Raw genomic sequence first — 18,697 nt, forward strand, 5'->3', positions numbered from 1 at the left:
TGCTTTGATTAATGCAATAGGAGTTTCTCCCTTTTGATACTAGCAATAAATGAATGTATATTGGTTTTCAATTGATGAGTCTCTTTTCTTCTTCACACATTTCAAAACTTTCTCTTGCACGCCTAAGGCTGGTAAACCTGTTCAGCTGTCATGGCCACAGCATGGGAAGGGGTCAAGTGGGGAAAGACTGAAGGACTCCAGTGGGGAGAGTGGGGGATGTATGTAACACAAATATTAAAGGCAAAGTGATAAAGCAAGGCAAATTCTCCTTAACTTACTTGGCAATGTTGAGCCCTTTGAAAAATCGAGCGATGTCCTGGTCTGAAGACTGCCATGGCAAACCTCTGGCACGTATTACTGTCTCACTGTCCACAGTTTCAGATTTACTGCTGCACAGAAAGAAAAAAAGAAGACAAAGTAAGCTTTCATCCAGGTTTTCCAATATTTTACCAAACTTCAGATTGCAACTAATTGAATTGTAAATTGGGAGCATATTTTCTGTTGAGACTCTCCTATCTCCATTATTCCTTTCAATAAAGAAAGAGAAGATAACTTGGATAATTCCTTTATATCTACAACACTGTAGATGCACAATGTTGTCACCACAGTTCCTTAAACAAAAAAATAGGACAACTGCCAAAATGTAAAGTAATGAGGAACTGAATTAATTTTATATGAAAGATCTATCAATCCAAGCAACACAAATTACTTATGCCTAAAATATTTCAGTCTGGTCACTGAAATGCATTTGTAAAAGATGAGCCATCCTGTCCCTTCATCCCTGAACCCAACACCCAATTCAGCATGGGTGAAAAACCACTTTGGGAAGCACCACACAGCTCAGCTCATGCAGGGTGCACTGGCCATCAGCTCTGTTGACTTAGGGAAAGTTCACAAATATTTCTTCACCCTGGGTAAGATAAAACAGCCTCGCTGCCATGCAAAATAGAAGCAAGAGAACAAAGAGCATTTAACTTGCAGTGACTTTAAAGAGATGGACTAAAGTACAGCATTCAGCATGCCAGCCACACTCTGGCTGCACTGCAGTGACTGCTGAGTACACTGGGCTGTTCTCAGGAGCCAGCCTGCTTTCACACGACCGTGGGGAAATATTCACAAACTTTCCTTGCTGTACACAAGACTCATCTTTGTTTGTAAACAACCGTGACAAGGGCACTTACCAAGGACCTGTTTCATACTTGTGTTTCACAGTTTCAGGCTCAGTAAATACGTGATCTGTGACAAAACAAGAAGTTTAAATATAACCAGAGTCAGAGGTTACTTAAGAATGACAGCATCAGTGCCAGTTCTTTCAGAAAAGAAGGATTTCAGCATTCAGTATAAATAGTTAACTTACTACAACCTTCTGAAAGCATGCTGAAAATGATAGCCACCATGGTCTTCACTTGCCACACGCCAAAGTCCTCCTCTGCTTCATCTGTCCCTAAGCCTAGATCTAAACAAGTGATTATAGAAAATAACAGAGTTGCACAATCCTTTGTAAACAAGTTATAAGGCTTTCCTGATATTAGCACAGAACTAATAATCAAATGTACTGGTCTTAGCGGGGACATGTGGCTATTAGACATGTTACATTGCTCATAAACTGGTTTATATTCACTTCAACAGACAACAGTTTGAAAACTATTGAGAGCTTACATAATTTCAGTGTTAACAGTCTGAAAAAGGAAAAGCAGAGTAAGTTCCTATCACTTTAAACATAACTCAACTTCAATCCCATTCAGATGGCCCCCAAAAATCCCTCTAATTTGACCTGAGATGTAGAGTATTGTTTGGGTTTTGTTTTTGCTTTATTTTAAACTCATTTTCATCAGGATCATGCAAGATAATTGTTATCTGCAAACAGTGGAAAGCTGCAGGCCAGCTGGTGCTGAAAAAGCCCACTGACAGCTCAGCTTTTCCTTTAAGATCAAGTACCAATGCAAGTGATGCTTTTCTTTGGCAGATTTACTAAATATGGTTTAGAAATCAATTAGATTCAATTTGGGGGAAAAAAAATTACAAGCAGAGCCACTCCCCTGACACACACTTAAGTAGACACTCCTTTCACTTTACCTGTGAGTTTATAAAACCCACATCTAATTTTATTCTTCTAAACTCTGTTACAATCACGGAGATAAAACTCAAGGAACTGAACAGATTGTGGGATATAAGCTGCAGCAAAAGGATACATTCTGCCATGGTCTTGATAGTCTGGTCTTTCACGGCGGCTGAACTAGGGTAGCAAGTGTGGAATTCTTTGCGCAGATCATAAAAGGAATAGAAGCAGTCTGACAACAAGAAGTTCTACGAGGAAGGCAAAAATATTTGTTTTATAAATGCTAATCCTTTAAATTTCAATTAATACTTTTGAACGGAACAAGGCACTCTCAGAAATCAGGTAGTTCCACATCACCAGCTTGTACGTGATGGAGCAGTTTGGTTCCTTTGTAACACAGTTCAAATTCCATAACTCTACAGAACTGGATGTCTACATGAACAAAGTCAAAGCCTTTGGGAGTCAGAGTCATGCAAAACAGCTGGAAAGGATGGCTGGGAAAAAATATTTTAAAATATCTACATTTTGCTGTTTAATTCCCATTTTTGACACTATTTTATCTTTTGCAGCTACACTGAAAAGCAGGTTTGTACCAAACCACGATGACAAATTTTAAATAAATATTGTCACAGAATACAAAATCTCTTTCAGCAACTTCTGTGTTAGCATCTCTCATTCTTGAGGGGCTCCTGCAGACCCTGCTAAGCCAACAAACTCAAGAGTCACCACCTTGCACAAAGGCAAGGTTCTCCTCCCTACGCATGACAGGGTGTTCTAAACCCTCCAGGAACTTGGAGCAGAAACTGCTGCTTCATGTGGGAATAGCAAACAAGATGCAGCTCTGCTTTCCACTGAATAAATGCAAATGGGAACCACTGCCAGGCCACATCACCACCTGGGTGCTTACGCTCCAGAGGACACTGGTTTAACAGAAGCCTAAGCAAAGCAATAGCTCTCCATCACTTCTGCTGAGGTTTGATCTGTACCTCGGTTTCCACTCTACACACAGAATTCAAAGGACTGGTATTGCTTCTGTCTCTATCCTGTTTTTTCTAATTTTCCTCTTCCTTTTGCTCATCTGGGAGTCCAAGTAGTGTGGCTGACTTTCAAGAGCAAGTGCCTAAAAGAGCTACTGAGGGCTCAGGCAGGGAGGGGATCATCTTCAATAGTCTTGGGACACTCCAGCTCCCAGGTGGAATTGTGCCACTCCCCTCCCAGCAGTGCCTCTCTGCACCAGTTCTGATCTTGTACCTTCTTGGATGTTTCTGGGTGGAGAACTTGTCGGATGAGTAACTGGCCATCACTGCAGAGTGTGTAAGAGCTCCTTCCAAGTACTTTCAAATCACTGGATACCAGCTGACTAAACTGGAAAATAAAGTGAAAAATTTCATTGTACTGACTGATAGTTTCATGCATTTGCCATTACTTCAGCACTTTTTTTAAAACGAGATAAAGTAATTCAACATTTTGTAAAAGTTTTTTCAAAAACATGATGGAGAACAGACATGGGCTCCTGATTAAAGAAGGCAAATAAACTGCATTTGTGGAATAGCAAACAAGAACACCCAGAATATAGTAAAACAAAAGAGTAATTCGGAAGATATGGCAGAATTATGAGTTCATATGAAAAGTGATCATACTATACTGGTAATGTACAGAATCTGGACTAACTATAATTTAAGTTCTTAAATATTTGAAAGAACTTTGAAGATAAATCACAATATTGATTTTGCAATATCCTTTCTTCACCTATAGCACCTCTGACTTTGATTATATCCTTAATAATTTTTTTTTGGTTCAAAAGCAAAAAACATACTCATCAGGATTTAATAATGTTTCAAAAGTCATATATTAAGAAAAGCCAAACAAATAGTGATCTAATACCTTCAAAAGTAAAATTATAATCAAGTCACCTCCATGCTAATAAAGTTCTTGGTACAGATAAAGTGTTATGAATACTAGATTTAAAAAAATTATTCCGAGCTCTAGGATGGCTAACGCCCAGCAGAGTAATTCTCAAGAGGAAAGGGCTCCAGCTGTCTTATTCTACATTATTTTCCATCCTTAGATAACAGTTTCCAGCCTTTTATTACTCTATACCAGTGTTAAATTCCTAGCTCCGAGTAAGTCAGCTAGCATATTATAGTACCTACATGTATCAGTAAGCAGTAGCTTGTTAACTAATTTTCAAGGGGACAAATGTAATTATTCTAAGCTTCCCTCTTGATGCTACTCCCTCCCAGGAAAGCATCACCTCACAAACAAGCAATAATTACAATCATGATGCAGTAGCCACCCACTGCTCTCAGCAACAGCTTATAACTCCAAAACACCCACCCCAAAAGCAAATTACAAGTTGACTTGAGACTTAGACAATATCTTGTGCAGTCTTTTAACCTGTGTATGGGGAGAAAAGAGAGTTGGTTTTTATCACAACACATGTGACACTACATCATTACAGTCTCTGCTCAGGAAAGGTGATGTCCTAACGACCTGATCCCACAGCTACACAGAACTCACAGTGTGAGCAAGTGTTGCAGCACCTGCAGCCCAAAGGTAAGGCTCCACAAGGGAAAACACGTGTACTGAACATGATTTAGAACATGATTTAGAAGGAGCAGAGACATGATTACCCAGGCTTTATTTCAAAATACATGCTCAAACCAACCCAGGCCCTTTTCTAGGCTTAGGCAGCTGACCAGAGTTCCACTACCATTCTGAGTTCAGAATCCTGTAGTACTGGGTACTATACATCAAAACAGGGAACTGAGGGGCAAAGCTGGGTAAGGAGGGGCACTCAGCTCAGCACCTTGTGCTAAGTTACTCCATTTGCAGATATATTTACAGATATAGATATGAACATATCTATAAAGTGAAGTTATTTAATAGCAGAGAACATATTTGAAACTATAAGAAGGGTGAACATCCCCACAAAACAAAAACCTTTATAATGCAATTCTCTGCACACTACCAAAACACACAAAAAGAACAAACACACCACAAACAGACAAAATAACTAACTAAAAATCAACCAACCCAAACTTGCAGATTCCCAAAGTCTGTTTCCTCCCAATTGCTAGTGCAGGTTGTGGTCCTACCACAAGCTGAAGTCTTGAAGAATCTGAGACTTTAAAGCCAGTTATTGTTCAAAGATGATTTAAAGTCAGAAAATTGAGATCTGAGAGTGCTCAAAATACCTCAGTTGATGTGTAAACATCAGAAAAAGAAGAAAATTCCAGTGGACTCCAGAGGAATCACTTCAGAAAAGTAGTTCTGTGGATGGCCACAGTCACAGACCAACAACAAATATTCTCACCACAATAACACACATGAGAATTGCTTTCTTACTAAATGCAGCAACTTATTAGGGTTTTTTTTTTGTTTAACTAATGCACACAGTAAAGAGCAAATATTTGTAAAAAGGGGTTGGAAATGGTGATAGGAATCAGCCTCCAGAGGGGGTGCACAGGGATTCTTGCTGAAAGGAAGCAGAGTCTTACTGATGAACAGCAATAAAACACTCCCCAAACCTTCAACTTTGTACCCTTGTTACTGGAGGTGCTCAAGAGCCAATAGAGGGAGTGCAGTTAGGGAGCTATTTTGATCAGATACAAGAAGAAATCTAACCCACACAGTCTGAAGAAAGCAGCAAATGTAAGCAGCCTCCTGCTGTACACATAAAATGTAAGAACTGTAGATCAAAAAGACGTCATCAAGTTAGAAAATAAAAGGAGAAAAATGTTTGCACAAGGGAGGAAATGCTCAGGTCAAATGGTGTAAGTCAAGTTAGTAAAAATCAAGACTGTTGCACTGAAACATTCACATTTTTTCCAGGTGGTGTTTCCCACACAACCTACAGCTGAAAAGAAAACACAGATATTTTCAGAAGCCTGTACTGCGAAGATGCCAGAGTAGTAAAATATTGCATAAGGACACTGATAAGCCCAGAATTCCAACTGTACTAAGGTTTAAAGAACTCCCAAGGATCAGGATTTGTTTTTTATTTGTACCAAGCGTTAGTATTTGCATATTTATTAAATGTCAGTGATAACATTCAACATTGCAAACTCCTTTCCAGTGGAACAATCAACATGTCAAAACAATACTCTACTTTTCTTACCAAATGCCAGCAGCTTAAAGTGCCTTAGATAAACTGCCACAAGGTTGGCAAGACTTGCTGGGAGCTTATTTAGAAACTCCTATTTTAAAACCAGCCTGTTTCAAACTTTGGGGTGTACTGCTCTGGAAGAGGGCAAGAAGACTGGGAAGAATAGTCAGGAGACATAAACAATCTTGGTTATCCAAACCAGCTCAACCATGGCATGGGTTAACTGAGGAGAGGAGGGGGTAGCAGAATGACTGGGAAGATTCACTCAGGATCAGAGCATGGGGCAAAATAGCCCCAGAGGAATGACAGATATTTGAGATTAGCCTGAAGTAGCTTCTTTCACCCAATTAGGAGATGTCTCCTAATTCTGCAGAGGTTGAGTATGAGAGGCATAGCTGTGGACCAGCTCTTGCTGCTATAGATTACACTGGACCCTCAAGTCTTTCAGGCAATAGATACACGTAACACGTGTCAAACTTGTTAAAGCAGCTAGGGCAGATGTGTTTGTAAAGCCACATTATTCAGCAATCCAACAAGCCACACCAGTTAAGCAATTCAGCACTGCCCAGGAAAAGCCATCTTCAGCCTCCTTTCTTGCACCACAGATTGCAGGCAGCATTTCAAAAGCCAGCCTTGAACCAGCATCCACCCAAATGGAGCAAGCACAGGACAAGTTAAGACCAGCACCAGATTTACATTACGTTTTTCTGTCTCACATGTTGAACAACCTGTCCACAACTCTGTCATTTCATAAATTCCATCCCCCTCTCCTTCACTCCACTAATAAAATCCATCTCAGCTATTTACCTGCTGTCATTCACTTTCATGCTGCCGTCCAAGCACGCCCCCACCTCAGCAGGCAAAGCTGCCCCACCTTAACACTACCCCCACCAAGCTCACACACCCTGTCTGCCCTGCTCCTCTGCTCCTTCCACAGCACTTACACACTGCTAATTAATTACCTGTTTGCATCTTGCAACCAGCCCTCATTCTGACTGCAAGAACCAGTCTATTAGCATCATCCTCCACCTCTCTCGCTTATTCCACCAGATCAGTCTCTCCAGCAAAGCTCTGATGAGTCATTCCTTATTTAAAGGAATTTGTTCAATAATTCCACACCAAGATTAAAAACTGAACAGAGGGAAGAGGAAGAATCAAACAAGCTGCTCTGTATACTTGCCTCCTTGAAACCTAAATCAGTTCTTAGAGAAAAGGTGGTGAGAGGGAAGGACAGACTTTGAACAGCAGTTTGAAAAACTGGCTAAACAGGATTTTGGTCATGTAGCTGAGAGTACAAAGAGATTGAAGAGACATGTTTTGCCAGCAGCAAAGCTGGAGGAAAGCCAGAACAAGCTGCTGTGTTTTATACTGATGAATCTCAAGGGACTAAAATAACAGCCCACTTTGTGTTGCCTTAAATATAGCTGAACTAAGATGTAGATCTTGGAGAAACAAGAAGATTCTTCATTAAGCTTTTTCTACAGTTATGATGCACAAAAAACTAAAATAAACATCTGTCTATTTGGATAGTCTCATTTTCCTTACTAAAAATAGCTGTCATCCTTGAGAAAGGCCACTGCATCTGTGCTGTATCTGTGCCTGGCATGGTAATTAAACACTGAGATAATTCAGGCACAGAATGCACCCATGCTGTCAAATAGAACCATTTCTAAAACACCATAGCACTCTGGGGGATTTTTTTCTTCAAATCACCTCTGAGAAGTAACAGAAAATTCAGCTGCCCCTTATGCATCAGATTTCCAGCAGCTCCTAGTGAGTCTTTAAAGCAGCATCCCTTCCTTTAGTCATGCACAGATTTTCTCTGTTTTGCTTCTTTTGGCCCTACTGACCCATCACAGCTAAGACAAGATAAAATCATTCACAGAGCTTCAGAATTAAAAGCATCCTTGCAGTTTAAGCAGGTCTGGAGTGCCATGCTAAAATATTACATAAAAATCCAGAAAACAGCTTAGCTTGTAGTCCACACTTAAGCTAGACTTGAATCTATTTTCAAGTAGAAAGATGAGTTATATTTATCAATATTCTTTGCACAAAGAATGGTCCTCATGGTGTAGGGATCTGGTTCCAAACCAGTAGTATCAACAGGATGTTACTAAACTGCCCAGAGTTTACAATTTGGTGATTGCAGATGAATACATGGTCTACTTTCTGCCAGATCAGCATATCAAAAAGTGCTCATTTTTTCATCCATGCCATCTTTAGACTTGGGAGGGTGAACAGATCATATCTGGTCCAGTCAAAATTTGAGACATGAGACAGAGAGATAATTGATTTGGCTTAGAGCCTGTCGAAAGACTTGGAACAGGTTTAGCATTCTAGATTAGTGTTTTGCAAAAAAACCCCAAGCAAACAAAACAAAAACCACCAAAACAAATAAAAACCCTGACAATAAAACTTTTTCAGGAAAGACATTTTTTTGTCATTATTAAGAAGAAAACTTTCAGGAATAACTTAGAAGAAAATTTATTTTGGTTCACTTAGGACTTACATTCTGACATATTCCCTTGAGCTTAAAAACCCCTCATATTGCTAAAATGAAACTATTCCAGAGAAAGTGAAAATAAGATTCCACAGATCTGTAAAGTACCCTGAGAAGAAAAAAGCTTTGTCCTCCTTTGTGCAAACCTATGACTAAAGCCATACTGTTTATAACCATGGATGTTTTCCAGTCTAACTTGTATTTTAAAAAAGATCATCATCACTTATTAGACATTACTGCAATTCACAACATTAGAGCTTTAGACTCTCTTTCAGGCTTTTGGTGTGAGTCACTCTTTGCTTGTAGCATTGAGCGTATAACAATGACCAGTCTTCTTTCAGCTATAGCAGCATGGAAAACAAAGGATAATCTTCAAAAAGGTTTCACTAAAGATTTTCTATTCCCAGTTCTGTTTCAACAGGCAAAAGGCACTGCAGTTGTTGCCCCAAAGCCTGATTTTATGCTAAGTCCTCTACAATTTATTCCAGAGAACACCCAAACCCAATTATACAGTCGCAGGTGTGGTTCCTGAAAGAAGATCTCCAGCAGATGAACAATAAAGAGGCTGCTGAGAAAAGCTGCAGGTTCTTCATCGTTGAAGATACCAAAGACCCAAGTGGCCATGGTCTTTGGCAGCCTGCTCAAGTGTCCCTGCTTTCAGGGCTTGGGCTGGACAACACCTACAGGTGCCTTCCAGCCTCAGCTGTTGTGTGACTCCCCCCACTTTGGACTCTATTTTGCCCACTCTGCAGCTCCACCAAAGATCAGGACACCAATGGCACCCCAGTGTGTACCTGAGGAGCTGGGGGTTTTTTGGGAAAGGTCATGTTTTCCAGGATGGGGGGAAGTGAAGGAAATCAAGAGTTGAGATGCAGCCAAATCTCATTAACAGAACCTGTCTGCCACTAAGACATAAGCAAGATTGGAGTATCACTGAATCCTGAAGTTTGTCCGAAGACTTAAAGGGTCTAATACAGCATGAGAAAAGTCAGGAGTAACAAGCCATGGCTTTGGTATACAAGGCTTGCACACACACAACATACCATGACATGTCAGCCTAGGGAAATATTTTCACTTGGTCTTTGTGCCTCAGTTCCTACACCCACGAGGGTTTCACATTTATTTACAATACTCTCCATGAGCAGTCTTCTGCTCCTTCACTCTTCCAACCCTGTTGATAATGTCAGCCTTATCCATGCAATGGAGGAATTTAAAGCATGTCAATACTACTGGGAGGTGCACAGACTGCATTTCAGCACTATTTACAAGTATGATAACCCTTTATTGTGCTGGGTAACTTTTTAAACAGAGAATCCTATAGTAAGCCCTTGCCTTTGTTCATCTGTTAACTGATATTCCACATGGCTGATAATGGATACATGGTGACCTTGTACTGAAATTGCTGTATGGAAATAAAAGAAAAAAGTGTAAGCCCCAGTGTAGCCACAAGCTACAAATAACTTCTTTTCCCCTTCTAACTAAACAGGAGTAAAAATACCATATTTAGATACCATTCAGACATAAACATGAAAAAGAAATTGCCCCTTGGTTTGAATTCATTGCTGGGCAAACATGCAGGAGATGACAGAGGCAGCCCAGGTTCATTCACTAGAAATGTTCAAAAATAATATTGCCAGTTGATTTCTCCTATTAGGAAGAAGGCAATTATTTGCTCTACTGAACACTAATGCCTGAGATTATTTAGTGACTGCAGACTAGCTTGGACAAAAGCATAGGGTTCATTTCCAGCTTGCCAGAGAATCTAATTTTGCTCAGTATGACCAGTCAAGTTACATATCACCTTATACCTCTTGGTGGCCTAGAAACTACATTAAATAACAGAAGGACCAATCAGTCACAAAGGCCACCATAAATGTACTCAAGAGAGACATTACATATCCAAAACCAGTTAGAGTACAGATCCATCTTGGAATTTGCAAGTGTAAGAGCAAATTTACCCTACTAAGTCTCAAGGAGAGGCAGGATGTGGCACTGAGCTTCAAGCACTGGAGACTGCCTTCTCCTCAACTACATTATGCTGCTTCTTACACCTAATAATCTGCTGTCACTTTGTCTTCTTTCCTGAACAGAGGTCCAGACCAGGTGCTGCACACCCTGCTGCTTCTCTAGCTGTTCCAAAGCAGTTTCCTCCACAGCAGTGGCTTATTTAGACAAACTCCTGTTGTTGCCTCTCTCACAGAAAGAAATGAATTCTTTTCCACTCATGCCATGAGCAAAAGGTGACAACAGGGTCTCAGCTATCCTAGGCTTGGGGCTCTGCCATGAAATTCCAACCACAAATCTTCAAAAGAAGTAGTAGTTGAAAAACACAGAATTATGTTTTTAAGTGTATTTATGATAGTCACTTTTATTTTTTACTTGGTTGGAAGCTGAAGTTACAAGAAGTAATACCACCTTGTCCTCCTTGTTGTCACCTCACAGTTCTCTCAAGAAAGAAAGGCCTCCAGACACCTCTTATAATTACTGCAAGACTTCAAGGGGGAAAATGGAAAGTATTCTTCAAATTTATTGCATCCTTTCACTCAATAAAACAGAGAAAATTCCTTTAAAATTCATTATACTCCTTCAGAATTAATAGAGGGACTGGCAACTTTAAACTTGGCTGGTGAGAGTAGCCTACAGCTAATTTCCTGCATAAAAATAAGTTTGTTCAGTGTTGTTCAGCAACAGGTGGAACATGAAATACAGAAACAGAGCAACAATTGTCATGGTTTGTCTGTCCAGTGATACTCTGTGGCGCATAGAAAACAGACCATCGTTACTCAGGGCTGTGGTAAACTGTTTTAAAGATGAAACTTCCACACTATTTCTTTCTGTGGTTCATTTTAATTGGACCTGGCTCTTTGTGCAGCAAAGTAAACAATAGCTAACTAAATGCTTTAATTCTTCCTAGGAAAGAATGCAAACATCTAACCTTCTGCCATGACAAAGATCTGTCCAAGCCATGCCACTTGAGCATTTTATGACCATTTTTGATTAATTATTTCTTAGATGGAAGTTTGAAACACCAGACTATTTGCATGCTTCCCAGCTATGGTATCTACAGCATCTAATTCAGGTAATGCATTAAGCATAAAAGGCAAGACCATGGCTCAGGCCATCTGAATGTCACAGCAATCAGGTCACAGGCTTTTATCTTCAAAAGCACAACCTGTTTTAATAAGAGAGTGTTGAAATATGCAGAGTACTCCACAAATAAGCTACTTGAAGTTAGCCTTGTGTAAGATAAAGCACCCCAGTCCAGCAACATAAGAATTTCAGAGTTTGTGGACTTACTTTACTACTACATTATGTGTCAGGAAACTGCTAAATAAAGAAACACTTACTGAGATAAACTATGTTTTCACTTTAAATTAATCTGTGTGAAAGAGACCTTAGCTATCAAAACCAACAAAATAACACAAAAATATAAATGTCTTGCAAAATATGAATAATCTGTGCTAACAAATGATTACCTAAGTCTGATTTTAAGCAAAAAGAAAATTTTGAATACTACTAATACAAAAAAATCCCTACTCTGTCAACCTTTTACCTACATTTCAAACAGGTTTACAGTGGTGCCTCACAGTCCTCACAGGCTGCTTGCTATCAGCTCAACTCACAGAGCAAGTCATTACAGCCTGAAAGACAAGGTTGAACATACTTTCCAAACTCTAGGTTTAATTAATGCCATGACTGCAACATTTCCCAAAGTCTTGATATAAGCACAAGCTCTCTCTCAGTGTTCTATAACTCCCCCACTCCCACTCACCTCTGTTTCAAGGACAAACTTTCATTAGCAATGTGATCTTTAGCACTGGCTCTATTGACTGTAATGCTTGGTACTGCTCTATTTACTCAACACTACCTCATTGTTTGTAGTACAAGCTTAACCAGTTGTAGGAGAATAGCCAATGCCTGCAAAATTAAAACATTTTTTTCTTGTAGGTTGTTTCTCAAGTTTTTGGGTTTTTTTTGTTTTTTTTTTTTAGTAATACTCAGGGAAAGTAAAAAGATGAGGCAACACCAAAAGAATGAAGAGACACTTATTATCCACAACCCAGTTTCCTGCATGATTTTCTCATACTCCTGCTTCTCCATTAAACCTCTACTGTAAGAATATAATGAGCATAGACTTTCCTGAGTAACAGCCTTGAAATCTATGAAGTATCTTTGCTTATGTAAGAATCCAAGTGATTCTTGATCAAACCCTTACAAATATCAGCAAAAGAAAGTCAACCTTTCTTAAACTGACTCTGCTTTGCTTTGTAAATGGGGGAGTGTTCCCTTTCTTGTACAAACATGCTTTCACAAATACATAAAGGACAAGTGGAATTAGATCCCTAAATCAGTTTGCCCTCAATCTCTCAAACTTTCAAGTCACAGATTAGGGCAAGCATCAAAAATTGGTAATGACTCAAAAGGAAAAATGAGAGTGAGAAACTATTAGAGATATGATTTTAGCAGTTCACAACTGAGTAATATCAAAATTTACACTTGGCCTTCCAAGGGATTCAGACCTGGCCAACACAGAACAAGGACATTAATGGTTACACTATTTGGATGTTGCTTCCTCTTACAGAACTACATCCTCCCTTTCAGGTAACTTACTGCTTCCAAAGCAAGTTACTTGGGACTGGAAAGACTTGACATGAATTTGTCTGAATGTGAAGCAAGTCACAGCTCCTTGTGATCAAATCTTAGCATCTGAGACTTATAGAGAAAGGGTGTTGATTTATATTTTCTTTTGTTTCTTTAAGCATACCACAAGAACTGCAGTTTTCTTCTGCACTTCATATTTACAAGGTGCCATCTCACATACTTTACAATAATATGAAGTCCTGTGTAAGTTTAATTTTGTTGTAAGAAATAACACCGAGACACTCAAGCTACCAATCAAGAAAACCGCAAAACTCTGTCACAGTCACATTCTTGTGCCAATTATGTATTTCCAACTCTGTATCTCTCACCATCCCCCTCCAATCCAATGGGATTTGATTCAAGAGGAGATTGGTGTGTTATACAATGTCTCGTGTATTTCTTAAGCTGCAAAGTTAACTTAAATCAACTTTCAGCTACAATAAGGTCTGGTTACACAGCAAAACTTCCACAGGGGTTTTTTCACTTTAATTTTCAAGTAACATTACTATAGTTTTACTTTCCTCTTAGTGCAATTCGCTGCAACAGACTTACTTACCAGGCAAGTAAACATCTACAGAAGTTACAGCAGCATTAATTCCACACACTGCCAATGTCGACACAGCTCATTGTAATACTAAAGCACATGCTTACATTTCTCTAGAATAAGAGCCAGAGAATGGAAACCTCACTGATTAAGTTTTGATTTGAATTCAGTAAGAATGATAACAAAATTCAGAGACTGTCCTAGACCTTTAGCAACAGAACCTTTCATTTTAAGCTAACAGGTGTCCAAAATCATCACAGGAGCCAAGTTTTGCAAGAAAGAATACAACTGTTTCTTAACTTTAAGTTTATAACCAATATTTTAGTGTTAATAAAATATCCATTTCTCAATCCTTTTTTGCCACACTCTTCCCACTGCAGCTCTACAAAGAAAGTCAGCAGGAGGAAAGAGAAACCAAAATATTTTGAAATAGACATTTGGGGGAAGTGAGAGAGTTGGTTTTAGTTGTTTTGTCTCTCATCAAAAGGGGTGATCATTTCAATTTCAATTCCCAATACCTTTTGCTTAATATTATCCCATAACTCATATCGACCTTTACAGCATGTGGATTTAATGAATGAGGGACAAATAAGCAAAGCAGCTGTTTGTGAACAAAGCAAGAACAGAGGTATAGAAGGACACTGGAGCAAATTGTGAACAGTTTAGAGAACACCACCACAGATTTATCAGAGCAAAGCACTGAAACATGGTTTGTAGAACAAACATGGCTTCTGACTCAAGACTCTCCTAGAACACATGTCAAGGTGTCTTTCAGAGCATCAGTATTTCCTCCTCTTTATTGGAATAAGGTTGTAGCTAACAGAAAACAACATGATATCTCTGCAGGAAAGAAAAAACTTTGCCAGAGCAGAGAGGAGATGGCAAAGACATGAATGTGAGGGAAAATTACTGGTTTTGTTTCTAATTAAGAGACATCAAATTTTCACTTTTAACCACAGAAATTATAAAATGAGACAGGATTGACATTATGATGCTAAAAAATTAATTTTTAATCAGCATTTTTAGTTCTGGCCACAGCACTGCTTTGCTAGCAGTATCAACTCTAGCAACTGTACATCAGTCTGAAACCCAGCTGCTCAGAAAAGAAGTGCTGCAAGAGTTTGACAGAGACATTGCCCTCCTTTGGCAGCACTCAGCTACCCAACCATATCTATGGTTATATATGGTTATTTATAACCATATATAACTGAAGAGTGGTGGTTTATTGAAAGGGGGAAAAAAATCAAGTAAACCAACATAGAGATTGAGGAAGTGTGCAACCCTTTCAAAATGCTACCAGAGGAAGAGAGAAACAGCACAGGTTTGCAGACAAATGCACACAAAATTTTCTAAGCTGCTTCCATGTTAACTTCAAGAACAGATAGAAGCACTGCACACATAATTACTGCCAAAATCATAGAATGCAAATCATAGAATCATTTAGGTTGGACAAGATCTTCAAGATCATTGAGTCCTACCATTAACCTGACAGCACCAAGTTGACCACTAAACCATGTCACTAAATGCCCCATCTACATGTTAAAATCCTTTATGCTTCATTTATTTCTCAGCTACTTTTGAAACCCCTGACAATAATTCATTAACACATTTCCAGTGACTTTTTCAGTAGCTATTGAGAGCAAGTTAGAGGAAAGAAGTTCAAAGTCCCTGAGCATCATGCAATCCAGCAATCTTTGTATTAAAATGCTTCTACCCTCTATTTTGCTGTCTTTCAATGATGTTAAAAAAAAACCCACAAGAACAATTTCAAGAGAAATTCATGTATTCAAACATAATATTATAGCTGTAGAAACATCCAAATGTATTAGTGACACAGTTTACAAACATGGCACATCACTCCCTGTGAAGACAGGCACCTCAAGCTGTTCTGCAAGCTCATAGTAAAGTTTATTTGTCAATATATGCTAATCCCAGACTTGGTAATTAATTGCTACTGTTCCACTTCACCAGAAAATGTAGCAACATCTGCTATCACAGAAAAGTCTACTCATATCCTCAGACCACTGGGCCAAATTATTTACTTTTCATTAATACTGGCACTTTGAGTTTTAAGAGAAGATAGCCCAGCTTGCCAAGGCTACCACAATTTTATGCCCATAAGAAAAAGAATACACAGCTTTAGACAAATTCTTTTATCTAATTCCCTGCTCATTCAGAAGTGAAACGCACCTAAATACTGGAACAAAGCAAAGGAACCTTCCTATGTATTCCTACAGGGAATACTTGAGGAATTCAGATAAAAGTATTGCAGCCTTTGGAGAAGCTAATGTCACTGCTTTTCCACACAACATAACAGAACATAAGTGCTACCAATAACAAATGGATTCCCATGATCTACATATGCCTATTTCTGTATATACATATATATATTTAATATAACAGAGCTGTTTATGCTATCAAGTCTTTTCTGGCCTTTTTGAGGGAACAGATTTGAGTGTTTCAAGAACAATGTAGTGGGTTACAGAGCTGGGTAGTGCTGAGAGTTTGTAAAGACAAAATGAGTTTATCTAGGACATCAACAATAGAATTGCAACCAAGGTTCTGAAAAAAAAAAGTTAGCCATAGCTAAAAGAACAATAAAAATCCACACTGCACTGTCCTACAGCTACGGGAAGCATTAGCACATCCTTAATTCCTTACAGTAAATACTGGTGATATTCCAATGAGAAGTATGCAACATAATTTAAGCAATCCTCATCTACATTTCTCAGTGAAAATAGGGAGCTATTGGATGATAATAAATGTGAAAACTCTACATAAGGCTACCTGCACACAGGACACTCAGGCCTCCTGTAAGAGCAGGAATCTATCACTTACCTACCCTGAGAACCTGAAGGCCCTTGTGTCTATCAGGAAATCCTCATCACTCACTGCTGATGCCAAACCAAGGCCACAGTTTCACATAAATTGCTCAGTGCCCTACCTGTCTTAAAATGTTACCCTCCTTTCACCCACACCTTCGTGCTACGGCTGCCCTTGGGAAAACTTCCTAATCGGCCACATGAGCATCAGACACAACCACTCCAAACCAGAACTGCCTTCAACTCAGAACAGTGCCCTGCTCCAGCTCCATCTGCAGCCCCAAAGACTTTTGTACAGGCAGAATGCAGGAGGGAGGGCCATGTAGCAGCACCTGTCTAAGTGAAAGCTGCCACTGAAGTGCTCAGGAGCAGAAACAGCTTAAGCTGGTATCGCCATCAAACATGTTGGATCATGAAAACACAACCAAAGGGTGTAGTTTCACAGGATGTGAGCTTGGACAGCAAAGCAGTTTTAAGTTCCCACCCCATCTGCTCATTTCAGTGATCCTGTTTACAGCACAGCTTCACAAAGGGTTTTACTGACACAACAAAGATGGCAAAGTCTGGTGTAGGGCCAGGGGAGAAGTTGGCTTCACTGCCGAAGCCAAATCTTGTGAAACGACACCCGAAGTGTTTGTTGTGGACAGAGCAGTCTGTCTGGTAACACTTGCCAAAGATTCGCCAAACACCTGCTCCAAACCACCAGAGCTCAGACCCAGCAAATACTCCAAACTCTGTTACAAGTTTTATTGTGGTGATGCAGTCAACAAATAATCTGAAGTTGGAAAATCAACTGTAGGACTCAAAAAAAAAAGTCACCCACATTTTCAGATTTTTCTGCAGTTTGAAGACTGAGAGGTGTATTAAAAATAAATTTTAAAAATCATTTAACCAAAATGAAGATGTGACAGCTGACAAGGGAACCAAGAAAACGTTCTGCTCGCACTTTGTGAGGAAGAAGCTGCAGAACAAGTTTCTCTTAAAAAAAGGGTTGTAACCGGTTTATCAGGTTAGAGGAATTCATGAGTTCTTCCACCTCTCCCCCCATCCCATTTGTTTCCAAAAGCTCATTTAACCAGCTTGTTTCTTGCTGAATTTGCTGAAAATAAATTGCACCTGCAGCTCAGCTGGATGATCAATAGGCATCCAAACATGCTTGAGGGAACTGGCAATTTGCTATCACCTGATAAAGTGGCAACCATTCAGTACTTTCAATTTGAGCATTATTTAGGGGAGTAGTGGGGGGGGAAAGGCCCAGCTTTGTCTCTCTGTATAAGAATATGAATCAAAATAATCACTGGTGTATTTGATTCAGTATATTCAATTAGCAAGACAAGGAGAGTCTTTTAAACAAATTTTTAATATTTTAATATCAATCCATAGATTAAAATAGAATGTTTTTAGTAGACCCAAAAGTAAAGCCAGGTCTCACATGAGAATGTCTCCCTTTTTATGTATATTGTTCAAAGAAAGATGGTAATTACAGCTAAATACTGCAGACAGTTCTCCAACATTATTAACTCTTCTTAGACATCCTTTTTCAGGAAGACATGCAAATATTGCCTTGCATAAGGAAAGTAGCATGTCTTAAGGCAAGTCATGCTGATTCAGCCAGGTTTTCTATATGGGAAGGATTAAGAAATCCACAACACTTTCAACTTCATATGGGATCTTTATCTTAGAGCCCCCGTGGCTACAATCAGAGAAGCACATGAGGATGGCAGCTTTTTGATGACACAGTAATGGGGCTGAGAGAAAGGCAAAGTTCATTTTGGTTTTGCTCTTTAAAAGCAAGGTTCCATTCCTACAAGGTTTCAGAGAGCAACCTGAGAATAACTGCTCTCCCTTAAAAGCTTGCAAAGTGGGGAACTATTAAGCTACAGCAATTAACTAGAAAAATATAAATAACATGCTAAATAAGCCAGTCCTGTGATTTGAGGAGCTAAACAATCAAACTGGCAAGAATGTCCCAGTCATGCAGGAAGAAAACTATTCCCTTTGGTAAGTAGTGTAGTTGATACAT

The 18,697-nt window shown here is 39.2% G+C and overlaps 1 protein-coding gene across 1 annotated transcript in view; it reads right to left on the reverse strand.

Annotated features, from left to right (window-relative positions):
* ESRP2 (epithelial splicing regulatory protein 2) overlaps positions 1 to 18,697 on the reverse strand; it is a 43,686-nt gene that overhangs the window by 19,583 nt on the left and 5,406 nt on the right. Inside the window, exons 3-7 of the mRNA XM_071440426.1 lie at positions 3,311 to 3,424; positions 2,193 to 2,307; positions 1,358 to 1,456; positions 1,182 to 1,236; positions 279 to 389 (exon numbers count right to left, since the gene is read on the reverse strand). Coding sequence (XP_071296527.1) covers positions 279 to 389; positions 1,182 to 1,236; positions 1,358 to 1,456; positions 2,193 to 2,307; positions 3,311 to 3,424 — 494 coding nt within the window. The remainder of the gene's footprint in view (positions 1 to 278; positions 390 to 1,181; positions 1,237 to 1,357; positions 1,457 to 2,192; positions 2,308 to 3,310; positions 3,425 to 18,697) is intronic.

This window comes from Agelaius tricolor, unplaced genomic scaffold (genome assembly GCF_023055355.1).
Source record: "Agelaius tricolor isolate 1412-34295 unplaced genomic scaffold, bAgeTri1.0.p SCAF_15, whole genome shotgun sequence".
In the NCBI taxonomy this organism is placed as follows: domain Eukaryota; kingdom Metazoa; phylum Chordata; class Aves; order Passeriformes; family Icteridae; genus Agelaius; species Agelaius tricolor.